A 12,486-nucleotide genomic window follows, 5' to 3' on the forward strand; every position below is an offset into this window, starting at 1 on the left:
GAAAACGTCATAGAAATTAACAAAGCACGTGACATTATATACGATTTTGGAAATTAAATAATGGATGGAAAAAAGATTTGTGAAATTTTATCAAAAGATCCTACAACAGCGTTTAGATTTAGAGGTGTTTACTCGAGAGACACAACACCCTTATTGCAAGAAAATGAAGCTATTATCGTCAACACTGATGAATCAACTTTACCAGGATCGCATTGGTTAGCTCTGTACATGACTGAAGGAAAAACATTGGAATTTTTCGATTCCTATGGCCATTCTCCAGATTTCTATGGACTTAATGTTTATAAATTATTTAATATTTCTAATGTATGTTGGAATTCTGTATCTTTTCAATCACTCACATCTAACGTATGTGGAGCCTATTGTATTTTTTTCATTTATAAACGTTGTCGCGACATATCTATGTTATCCATTATAAAAAATCTCAATGTAAATCGAAAAAATGATTTCGTCATGTATCAATTTGTGAAAAAGAAATTTGGTGTACGTTTTGCTTTCAAACAATAAAATTTTAAAGTTTTAAAACGTTGTGATATTTTATTTTGTGTTTTTTTTTACATACCGTTATTTGAGTTATTTATTTTTAATAAATATTCTCGTTTATTAATTCTTTTCTATAAATTATGGAGTTCCCTAAACTTAGGCATTCGTTCACGTGCATTTTGGCTGGTCCAACAGGATGTGGAAAAAGCCAGCTCTGCAAAAAAATAATTGAATCTAAAATTATTGAACCTTTTCCAAAATCGGTTATTTGGTGTTATGGAGCGTATCAAACCATGTTTGAAACAATACCGAATGTGACATTTCATGAGGGCGTTCCTTCTGATTTAAATACTATTTCAAATGCATTAATTATTCTCGATGATCTCATGTCTGAATTAGGAAGTAATTCCAAATTGACGCATTTGTTTACAAAGCACAGTCACCACCGTAATGTCTCCGTCATTTTTATCGTACAGAATATATTCCATAAAGGTAAAGAGATGCGAGAAATATCTCTAAATGCTCATTATCTTATTCTTTTCAAAAATCCACGTGATCAAAGTCAAATCACACATTTAGGCAGACAACTCTATCCAACAAAAGTGAAATTTTTCCAGGAAGTGTATCAAGACGCAACTTCGAAACCTTTTGGTTACCTACTAGTCGATTTAAAACCAGATACTGATGATAATATGCGCCTACGCACAGGTATATTACCGAAAGATAAAATGATCGTGTACCAACCACGATAGTCATTTGCCCATTAACCTTTCGTGCTAACTGTAATTTTTAGACACTTTAAATCACTTTGCCTTCATTAAAGCTCAATCTTTTGGGAAATGGTATAAAATAAATCTCACAAAGAATAAAATAATCAAATGCGATTAGAATGTCGGACAGTAAACACTGTTGTCTCGAGGTCTTAAAAGCTGTGGCTAAATCAAAATCAAAGCGGAAATTTTTAAAACATTGTCCAGCAAAATCTATTAAACATATTTGTGAATGTGTATTTAATTTGTTAAAAGGTAATATTCCTCTCAATAAAAATCAAAAGAAGAAACTTTCACCTTTTAAAAGAAGCTTAAGAAAAATTGCAGACAAAAAAGTACCTTTATTCCGTAAGAGAGAAGTTCTTGTTCAACGAGGTGACGGGTTCTTAGGATTTCTGATTCCAGCGGCAATAACAGCTTTAACATCTTTAATCAATGGAGTACGCTAAAAAATTTATTCTTATGCCGGAAGATAGGCTGCAAACTAACACTGTAGAATATCTGTCAGAGTTGGATCAACAAATGCATGATATTTTAAAAAATAAAAATATTTCTGACAATGAAAAAGCAGAGTTATATGTACAAATTCTCCAAAAGTATGTTAAATTTCCTACTTTTTTGGAGAATAAAAATGAACCAGTGGAGGAGCGTTCAAATGAAGTGGAAGAAAAAACTAAAGATATTAAGGAAGAAAATATTTCAGAAAGCAGCAATTTAGTAGAAACGCAACTCATGAATATTGTACCCAAGAGTCAAAAGGAGAGAGCTAAAGAACTTTTACAATTCTTACAAGAGAATAAAGAACTGTTAACTTGGACTGAAAAAGGAGAAATTTTATATAGACAGAAACTTTTACCTGGAAGCAATATCACGCATTTGATAAATAATGTATTGAGAAATGAAAAGAAACAACCCAAAGGACAGAAAGAATTTTTCGAAGCATTAAAAGAAATGAAAATACCTGAAAAATTTGTAATTAATAAGAAATTACTTACCGAATCACCATCTGTAAATACTTCGCCTATGTTGTTTGCTAGAAAAAATAGATGGCTGAAATATTGAAACATTTTGTAAAATATTTTTATAATGCGTTTTTTCAATAAATGACTTTTTTTAAAATAAAAAAAAATGTAACTCTCTCTCTTTCATTTTTATGAAAATATTCACTCACACACAGAAACACACACACACACACACATCTCATTCAAAGATTAAAGAACCCCTTTTCCTCATCACCCGAGTGGGGTAAGGGTTAAGACGCGTTTTTTTTAAAGAGGTCAATCGCCAGGAGCCCTAATCCTCTCTTTGGTGGACAGATGATGTCAAAGGGATACCGTTTAAGCTAACCCACAAGACATTGTTGTTGTTGTTATCAATAACCATAAGGGAGCGTCGTCAGGTCAGATTGAATGACTCGCTTATCGTAAACGATCCTATACATTCTGGTTTCCGGCTTATTGATTACTTTTCTTTTTTTCTTTTCTCGACAAATCTTGGCAGGGTTGTGAAGAAGAATAGCTTCGTCTGACATACCAATAACCATCTTCTTTATGGAGTGAAAGTTCAACTTTTGGGAATTTCGAAAATTTAGAGTGAAACCTCGCACCTTACAGCAAGTCTTACCCGAAGATGTCTGGTATGCATAATTTTTTGGACCACCTAAAGATAAATAAATAAAAATAAATAAATAAAACTTCAACTCTATACTAATAGTTATTAAAGTTAAATAATTATCAAGAAGGGGGGGGGTCTAGACTTACCAGATACGAAAGTTGTTATCACTTCGCCATTCAATTCATCCGTAAACTCCCCAAGAAAGTTGCCGAGTGGTGGGTCATTGCTCCCATCTTGAGCATAAATTATTGAGTCAGTATCATGGTACAAGACGTTTTCACCCAGCTTGTCCATTTCCTCATAAAGCTTCATCCTTGCCCAAGAGGTTGTAAATGCTGCTAAAAAGATGTTCGTGGATGAGTCTTGGGTAACGAATTCCTCTTTATATTCCCAGGATATAGCAGCCACCTCATCGGTGGGAAAAAACACATCTTTTACCTGTAAAAAATAAATAAATAAATAAATAAATAAATAAATAAATAAATACGTTTTCATGGATATTCTAAAAAATAATTATGTTTTTTCATTTATATCAAAACTAAGAAGAAAAAAGGGTGAAACTCACATTTTTGGTAGGATCAGTGAGATGTTTGTTGAATTCAGCGAGTGTAGTTACAAACTCTATTTGCCCCTTATTGCAGTTCATCCCCCACCTATAAAACGTAAAAAAATATTGATTGTAATAAATTCAAAATAATTTACATTCCGCACTTGTTCACCTGCGTTAGTAAAATAAAGAATAATGTTTACTTACCGACCCCAGAAACTGTTCAAAATAAGTTTGGCTACTGCCCTTCTTCCCAGATTTTTCATTATCTTTGAAATATCCAACGCCACCCCTTCTTTTCTTAGGTAATCTTCAATGTAATTAATTTTATCGTCCTCAGTGGCACACTCAGCTGGCCAACCACTTGACTCTTGCTTTATTTTAAGGAATAGGTCAATGAAAGAGTTGAAAAGTTTTGAAGAAGTTTCCTCGAAGTGGTAAACTTCGTGAACCTGAAGAAAAAATATAAATATGAATATATTCAATACAAATTAAACATACCAAATTAAATATTTAAATTGTAAGTAAATTATTATACCTCTGTTATTTCGTAACCCTTTTTCAATGCCATTTTTACTTCCTCCGTAACCCAAGTACCCGTTAGAGCTCTTTCGTCGTCTGTGTGGGTGCAGGGACTTTGTTGCAATGAATCGGCACACACTCTACAAAGTGGAAACATCAACTTCTTATTACTTCTGTAAGGAAGCACTGGCAGGTATAATTGCCTAGGAGGAACAATGGTACACTTCATGATTCCAAAATAGTTTTCGACCGATGCAAAGTTCTCAGTAATTATTAAGGGGTGACCTACGGGATACTCGCAGTATTTATTTACCTAGATAAAAATAAATAAATATAAATGCATTCACTCGTCATTAACTTAAGTGTACATTATACAAACAAAAATACTGAAAAAAAATCAAATTTTCAAATAATCATATTAAATAATAATTTCAAATATTAAACATTTTAACCGATGTAACATTCAAATTTCAAAAAATATGCATTTAAATATATATATATATATATATTACCCATGGGTAGAGCGAAGTAAAATCAACATATTTAGCATTCCCTTCGTGATATAGCTTGACGGCATTAGTACGCCCTCCGTAAAATGCATCACGTGGAACCAGCCGGTCCTTCAATTTATGAGAAAGCAAGAAAGTTTTGAGTTCTTCATCATCTTCCTTCATTTTTTGAAACTCATGTTCCCAGCACTCTATCACGTTGTAGCCTAAAGATCTTAACTTCTGTGTGTTTTCCTCTGTAGACTGTCTCAGATCACCCATAGCAACATTCTTGAAGGGATGAATTTGCTCTGCTTTATAACAATTTAAGCAACCGTGGTAGAAGCAACCCTGAAAATAAAAAATAAAAGATTAATAATATACATACAAAAAAATTTTTTTTTTTATAAAATAGTATAACCAATAGAATCATTACTAACATGAAATTGATATACGGTGTTTGTATCCTCACAGAAACCATCCACAAAGGTGTTTTCGATCTTAACTTCTCCTGTGCCATTCAAAGCATGGATAATGTTGAAACCATCTTTCACAGCTGAAAAATCTAACCATCTAATAGAGTCGGGACTGTAATTGATTTTTGTAGTGTAGCCAGAAACAGGTACCATAGCTATTGTGTTTTCTTTTATGTGTCTACTTCTAAAAATTGCCATACTGGCTGATGCAATAGTAACACACCTGAAATATAAATAATTCATTATTTATATTCAACTACATACAACATGCAGTTACTTTACAAAACTGGAAATTGTACTTACTGGAAAGGGTCGACACCACCAACATCTAAGAATTCTTTTCTATAAATAAGGCATGAACGTCTCAAAATGTCAACATCAGATCTATAGAATAAATCAAATTTTTAATAATAGTACTAAAAAAAAAAAAAAGAAGAAGAATAGATAATAAAGTTTTACTTACCTACAATAAGCCAAAATTTCTTCTTTAAAATTAAAGATTTTATCTTTTTGCTGCTCGTACCATTTGAAAAATTCTGCTCGAACACTGCTACTCATTGCATCTGGTGTATAATAATAATCATCTGGTATGGATCCAATGAAGTCATGATTCTGGGGGGTATTGAATAGATGAGGAAAGAACCCCTTACGTGTCTCAACCAAGTTGAAAGTAACCGGTAGTTTTGACAAAGCCATGGGCATGAAATTGATGGAGTCAATAATTCGCAGCTGCAAGGCCTTGTGTCTAATTAGCATCAGCAAACTCCCATTCGGAATTATATCCGGTTTGGTTCCTTGCTCAATCAGCCAGGACAGTATAAACTGACCATCGAAACTGAAATAAAAATAATAAACATTAAAAATTCATGAAAATAGTAACACAAGAATATTCTTTCCAAATTTAAATAAAATAAATTACTTACGCTTTCATGTTATGGGCTATTGCAGTATAACCTTTATGCTCCTCGCTAAACAACCATGTGCAAAAATCATTACATGCGTTGTACCCTGGAAATACGTACTCCGATCCATCTTCCTTTTGAGCAACGGCCAGATTGACAATATGTTGCCCTGTTGATTGATCCGTCTCAAAATCAAAGAATATTACTTTTTCAGACGGTTTCTTTGGCTCAATTTTTTTGAGATGGCATCTGTGGCTTGCAGCGATGACGAATTTCTGACAGGAGGGGCATTTTGAACTGTAGCACTGATGCGCTGAAGGTGGACACATTCGACGCTGAATAACCTTTCTACAGGTCCCACATTGGTAAATCTAAATAAATAAAAAAAATATCGAATGAAATAAAATATAATTAAAAAAAAAATAAAAAAAAAAAAATAAAAAAAAAAAAAATAAAAAACTATAGTAACAGAACAACGATAAGTATATCATAATACACAATCAGTAATATTTAAACAAAAGATAGAAAAAAAAAGGACCAAACTTACTTTGTCGCACAGAGATAGTTGTTGATTTTCAGTTTTACTCTTATGGGCCTCAAAACAATTTGTTGATAGACACAGACGATTACAGTCCGGACACCTTCTCTTTGTGTTATCTTGTATGCAGTCAACTCTTCGGCATATCCAACATGAGTTAGGACATTTATGATCTTCAATGCGATTGTAGGACTTGTCGCACTTCTCACAGTAGAATCTGGAAGCATAAAAACCAGGGAGATTCTTTATCACATCATAATGATCATTATGCAGCCATAATGTGATTCGGCGGGGTCTGCACACAGTATCATCCTTATACGAAACCTAAAATAATAAAAATCTAATTATTCCTTTGGATTATAAAATTAATATTATAAAACTTTTAATTAGATGTCATTAAAATAAGTACTTTAAAAATGTATTAAAGTTAGTCAATGATATTTTAAAAAAGCAAAAAATCAAAACTTATATATATATATATATACTGAATAATATGATACTAAATAATATAACACTTATATTTCAGATTGATTTTTTTTTTAACTTACCCTGTTTAGATTTGCAGTGGAAATGACAACAATTTGCGTATTTAAATGCTCCTCAAACTTCTTAATTTCAGTATAACCACAAGGTCCTAGGGGAACACCAGCTGAGTAATATAGTTCCTTAGCCCTATTCATCAGTGCAGGTCGTCTCCTGTCACGTAAAGCATGAATAGATGATTGATCATTTTCCAGGTGGGCAATAGCGTACACAATCGCTTTCGCGCAACACAAACCTTCATCATCTGTTGGTATGGTCAAAATAGACCTTTTTTTCAGTCCATCCACTTTTTCGTTAATTACACGGTGATGTTGTTTTCCTCCCCCGACGTCCCGCAATATGGTGATAACGTCGATTAAAAAGCCATCATCTAACTGGATTTCAGTCTTTGACTGCAAGACTTTCAAGACGGCAGACAAAATCTTCTCCACAGTCATATCCTTGCACGGCATCAATGTGGTTGAAATCGGTTTATCGAGTCCATCGGATTGAATGCATATTCTAATCAAATCGTTAGGTTTTAGGTTCCAACAAACTTTCTTCAGTATCTGGCTGAATAGTTCACGAACTAAAGCGACAGACACCTCCACCAATGGAGAATTCCTTAATTCGTCTGGAAGTTTTTCTTGGTCGACGACTGCTCTAAACGAAACTTCATCACCTCTATATTTTTCTGTCCTTCTTCTAGATAGTTGTTGAAGGAATATAGCACTGCTTAACTAAAGAAGAAAAAATAATAATAATTCTAAATATATAAATTAAAACCTTTTTAAAAATACATAAACAGGGTAAAAAAATTGAATACCTAATAAAATGAAATAATTCAAAATAAAAATACTCACATTCGGCATATCAGAAGGCTCGTGTTCTATATAAACTGACCCACTGTTGGAAGGTCCTGGTCGTGTCTACTTAAACAAATAAAAAAAAATATGTTAAAGTAAAAAAAAAGAAAAACAAAACAATATAAAGAGAAAAAATAATAAATTAACAGAAAAAGTACCTGCAGAAATTAGTTATTACCTCAAAACCCGAACCCACTTGATAATAAATGGGAAGATCTCTAAACACTTGCGTTGCTTCAGCAAAACCTTGCGAGAGATCCCCAATTAAATGCTCCTCGTCTTCTAAAAATTCTTGGGTGAATTCTCCCAAAAGCTAAAATTATAATTATAATAAGTGATTGAAAAAAATATATATTTATGTCAAATAACAATTAATATTCTTTAACAAACAAAAATTATACAATAACAAATATACATCATGAAAGATAAACAAAAATAACAAAAAATTATACAACTATTACCTCATCATCACATTCGTCAAACCCCAAACCCGGCTCACTAAAATCCATTCTATCATCATGCTATGAAAAAAAAAAATTATATTTTGAAGCAAATAAATACTTTTTTAACTGTACAAAAATATAAAGTAAGTTTTTTAAATGAAGCGATACACGGGCGCTATACAAATAGCGACAACAATAGTTAAATATAAGAGAATAAATTCAAAATATAAGCGAAATCTACGCTTAAGCAAATTTGGATACTACATTAATAACAACATTGATAACTGAAACATAAATTTAGATTAAATAAATGAATTGAAAAAATAAAATAATTATTGAGCCAAGCATAAAACTAAAAAAAAAAAAAAAATTCTAATAATTATTAATAAACTAAAAATTCAAATAATTATTAGCTAAACTAAAATTCAAATAATTATAACTTACTTCTTCAGAAGAATCGTCTCTTGAACGTTTGCTCATTGTAATCCTTATAAGACACTGGAAAAATAACTACACAATCGTAACAAACGGAATACAATTTCCAACTAATAAATTTTTTCGTGCAGCAACGGTTTATATCAGCCTCTACTAACACGATAAATGAAGATAACGTGATAGCCCTTGTTAAATCTTGTGACAAAGGGTTGAAATAATTCTCACACGAACTAATCACTAATACCTTAAATTCTACGATAAAACTCATAACCACACTGACCAATATCAACATTTGGTGAGAAAAGTAGATAAAATGTGGTGAGAAAATAGATAAAAACTACTTTCCCTATCACTATATTAAACTTTCCATTCTGACTAATTGATAATAATACAGGTAAAACTAAAACTTCACACCTTGATAAAACTTTATCAGAAAACTCTCACGAGTCTGGTCATCTATTAGTCCCTTTTTCGAATCCCACGCATGATTTTTGAAAATAAATAGTTTTATTATATTATCAAATAAGCTGTAGGAATTTAAAACAATCGCGTTAAAAAGGCTGTTAAATGTTTTCTTCGATTTTAAAATAATTTTGTAATTTCAAAAATTAAATTTAATATATAATTGATTACAAATAATAGAGTTAATTATTTTCTAATCGTAAAAGAAATTAATTCAGAATAAAATAATTCACTTATTTTATCATAAACTTTTTATTTTACCATAAGATTTTTTTTTTAAATAAATAGAATTTTTATTTTAATATTAAATCATTTTATTTAAAATGCGTAAATTAATATTGAATAGGTTAATAATAGTTATAGTCGTTTATATCAACTGTATTTATGTTAAAAAATAACTAAAATTAAGAGTTATTAATATAGTCTCTTTCTAACATTTTAAGTATAGATGGCACCATTAGAATTCATATAGTATTTTTTAAAATGATTAAATTAATTTTATTAAAACCTTAAGTTTTCCTCCGATCTCTGTACATTCACAGGATACTGATTAGCGAAACCAAGTCCCCCCCTACTTGTCGTTGGACTAAGTGTAGGAGGTTTTCGTGGTTTTCCTCTTCATAAATCGTGGTCACTCACAAAGTCCTCTTCGAAGACATTGTCTCAAGATCTAGGAGTTCCCTTGTCTTCTGGGTTCAAAAATGACAAGACTACATTGATAGCCGCATATCCGTACTACGGTAATAAACATCTAATCTAATAAAATAATATTCGTTGATTTAAATATGCTCTTAACCTTAACACGTGTATGGACAGTACCGTTGCCATCCAGAGAAAGTTATCATAGCATTAAGAGGGGGCAGAAATAATTATTTAATAACTGTCAAAAGGTTAAGTGAAAAATATATCGATGAAACTGTATTAAGATATCGATATCAAACAGTTTTTATTCATACACGTGTTCAGAATACAAAAGTTTAACTTATTAACACATATCTAACCAAGCATTCGTGGGTCAGTGGTTATGATATCCAACTACTGACCCACGAAGGCTTTTTGATGGCGTGAGTTCGATCCTCAGCCTTAATTATATTTAATAAATAATATTAAAACAGATTTAAATATTAAAATAGATTTAAAGTTATTTTATTTCTAAAATTCTCATATAGATGGCACCACTAGAGTAAAAGTATGATATCATTTATTCACTATGTCATAAAAGATGACGTCATAACTTCATAATATACAATATCTCCCCCAAATAACAAAGTTTACAAGTGTTGCCATCCTTAAAAAGTAATATTAAAAATAATAAGTGTTGCCACCCTCAAAAAACTAATAAATTAAATAATATTTAAAAAAACGAAACTAAATTAAAAACAGAAACCGAAACTAAAAATATGTTAGGCTTAAGAAAAAAAAGAAATAAGCTCCCCATGACGTTGCAGACGAAGTTTCGATTTTCAGGCGGGCAGAAATAAGCAAGCGGGCAGAAATAAGCAACTTCCGGCTTATAGGAGGGCAGAAATAAGTCACTTCCGGTTTATAGGAGGGCAGAAATAAGCAACTTCCGGTTGGGGCAGAAATAAGCTCCGGTTGACTGTGACGTCACTTCCGCCGCTTATACCGGGTGGTATACTACTGATATCTTTTAAGAAAATAAAGATCGTCTTGTTGATGAAATATATAATTTTAATTTTACGTAAGCATATTTTGTTAATATGTTAATCTTAACGAAAATTATGCTTTACATCTATGATTAAAGCGATATCTTTTAAGAAAATAAAGATCGTCTTGTTGATGAAATATATAATTTAAATTTTACGTAAGCATATTTTGTTAATATGTTAATCTTAACGAAAATTATGCTTTACATCTATGATTAAAGCGATATCTTTTAAGAAAATAAAGATCGTCTTGTTGATGAAATATATAATTTTAATTTTACGTAAGCACATTTTGTTAATATGTTAATCGTAGCGAAAATTATGATTTACATCTTAACAAGACATAAACGGTTGTTAATATGTTTTGTTAATATGTTTGTTAATGTGTTGAATTGCACATTAACGAATGTTAATCGCAAAAAAATTACGCTCGGGGAAACATAACGCTTGGCGCAATGGCTTATGACCAGTGGTCGGAGGTAGCGCGCTACATGTAGCGGAGCTAATGTAGTTGCTACTTTTTTCCGTCGTTTGTACTGTAGTGCGCTACTTTTTAAAAGAACAAGTGTAGTAAGTAATACAATACAAAAAAATAGTATTTTGTGGCTATTCCTTGCAAACCTTTTCTTAGCGTTTGAGTAAAGAAACAAAGTTCAAACGCAAAAAGTTTTTCGAATTTGACGTCAACTCACGCAATAAGAATGTGTCTGTGGCCGAGCGTAAATAAGATCTACATTTGTTGTGTTGATGCGTTAGCGGAGTAGCACAGTAGTGAGTGAAAGTGTTAACTCACATAAAGAAACTTGAAGATTTAAACATTTCTTTATTTCATACAGCACCATCTCGATACAGCGTACAACTAAAGATATTAAACATAATTACATCTTAACAAAAATGTTAGTACGTCACCGGAAACAACAACACAGTGACGTGACATAGTGAAGAGATAAGACAAGAACAGGACAAGAACCCATGCTTACAACAATGCATGCATTATATACAGATTCCATAATTATATGTACGGATGACGTCACTTACGTTATCTGAAAAGAAAATGTCTGCTGCCACCACACGACCGAAACTTAATTCTGTTAACTTAATGTATTCAGAGGAGTAACAAACCACTCCAACATGTTGTTCCGGAAAATCAGTGCGAAATCGGTCGAATTATTTCTGAGAAGTCGAATTTTAAATATCTGACTTTTTTAACATTTGATTTCACAGGAACTATGAAGTACGTTTTTGTATCGGATTTCGTAACTTAAAATATCGTCTGGATTAATGAATTAGCATATTTGAGATCACTCCCTCAAACCATTGAGTCCTAGAGCGTGAATATCCAATCATTAGATCAAAAGTTATTCAGGATGGTTCATTATTTGCTTTTCGCCCTTTCTTGGAAGGTATAGAGAAGCATTGATCACTTAAATCACAAATATTCGATAATTTCCTAGCATATCGTAAATTTAATATTCACTGTCGAGAAAAGCATAGAGTTTGAAGGTTAAGAGAACAAATTCATAAAAACTACTTAAAAATAAAAGACTATTTTATGAAAACATGACATAAAACTTCGTAATAACTCCTCTTATTTAACCAAGCCAATTTTTTTTTATTCAAAATCATTTTGAATAATGGTGAAAATTAAGTTTTCCAGTTAAGTTTTGTTTTCTAAAAGTAGTGAAGTATTTAGCAGTCGCTACACTTAAAAAAAAAGTAGTTGTATTTAACTA

General features: G+C 31.6%; 2 protein-coding genes across 5 annotated transcripts in view; one reads left to right on the forward strand and one right to left on the reverse strand.

Annotated features, from left to right (window-relative positions):
- Nucleotides 1-12,486, forward strand: part of LOC107449332 (SEC14-like protein 2) — a 57,148-nt gene that overhangs the window by 43,080 nt on the left and 1,582 nt on the right. The gene's annotated exons all lie outside the window — the stretch shown is intronic.
- Nucleotides 6,848-9,020, reverse strand: LOC139425768 (uncharacterized). Its single transcript, XM_087168688.1, has 5 exons — nucleotides 8,634-9,020; nucleotides 8,208-8,267; nucleotides 7,925-8,059; nucleotides 7,744-7,809; nucleotides 6,848-7,620 (listed from the first exon to the last, which is right to left on the reverse strand). Exons 1-5 carry the CDS (start codon nucleotides 8,667-8,669, stop codon nucleotides 6,898-6,900), a joined length of 1,020 nt encoding a protein of 339 aa, XP_087024814.1. The 5' UTR covers nucleotides 8,670-9,020; the 3' UTR covers nucleotides 6,848-6,897.

This window comes from Parasteatoda tepidariorum, chromosome 7 (assembly GCF_982258835.1).
Source record: "Parasteatoda tepidariorum strain Cologne lab strain chromosome 7, Ptep-v5.0, whole genome shotgun sequence".
NCBI classification, from domain to species: Eukaryota; Metazoa; Arthropoda; class Arachnida; order Araneae; family Theridiidae; genus Parasteatoda; species Parasteatoda tepidariorum.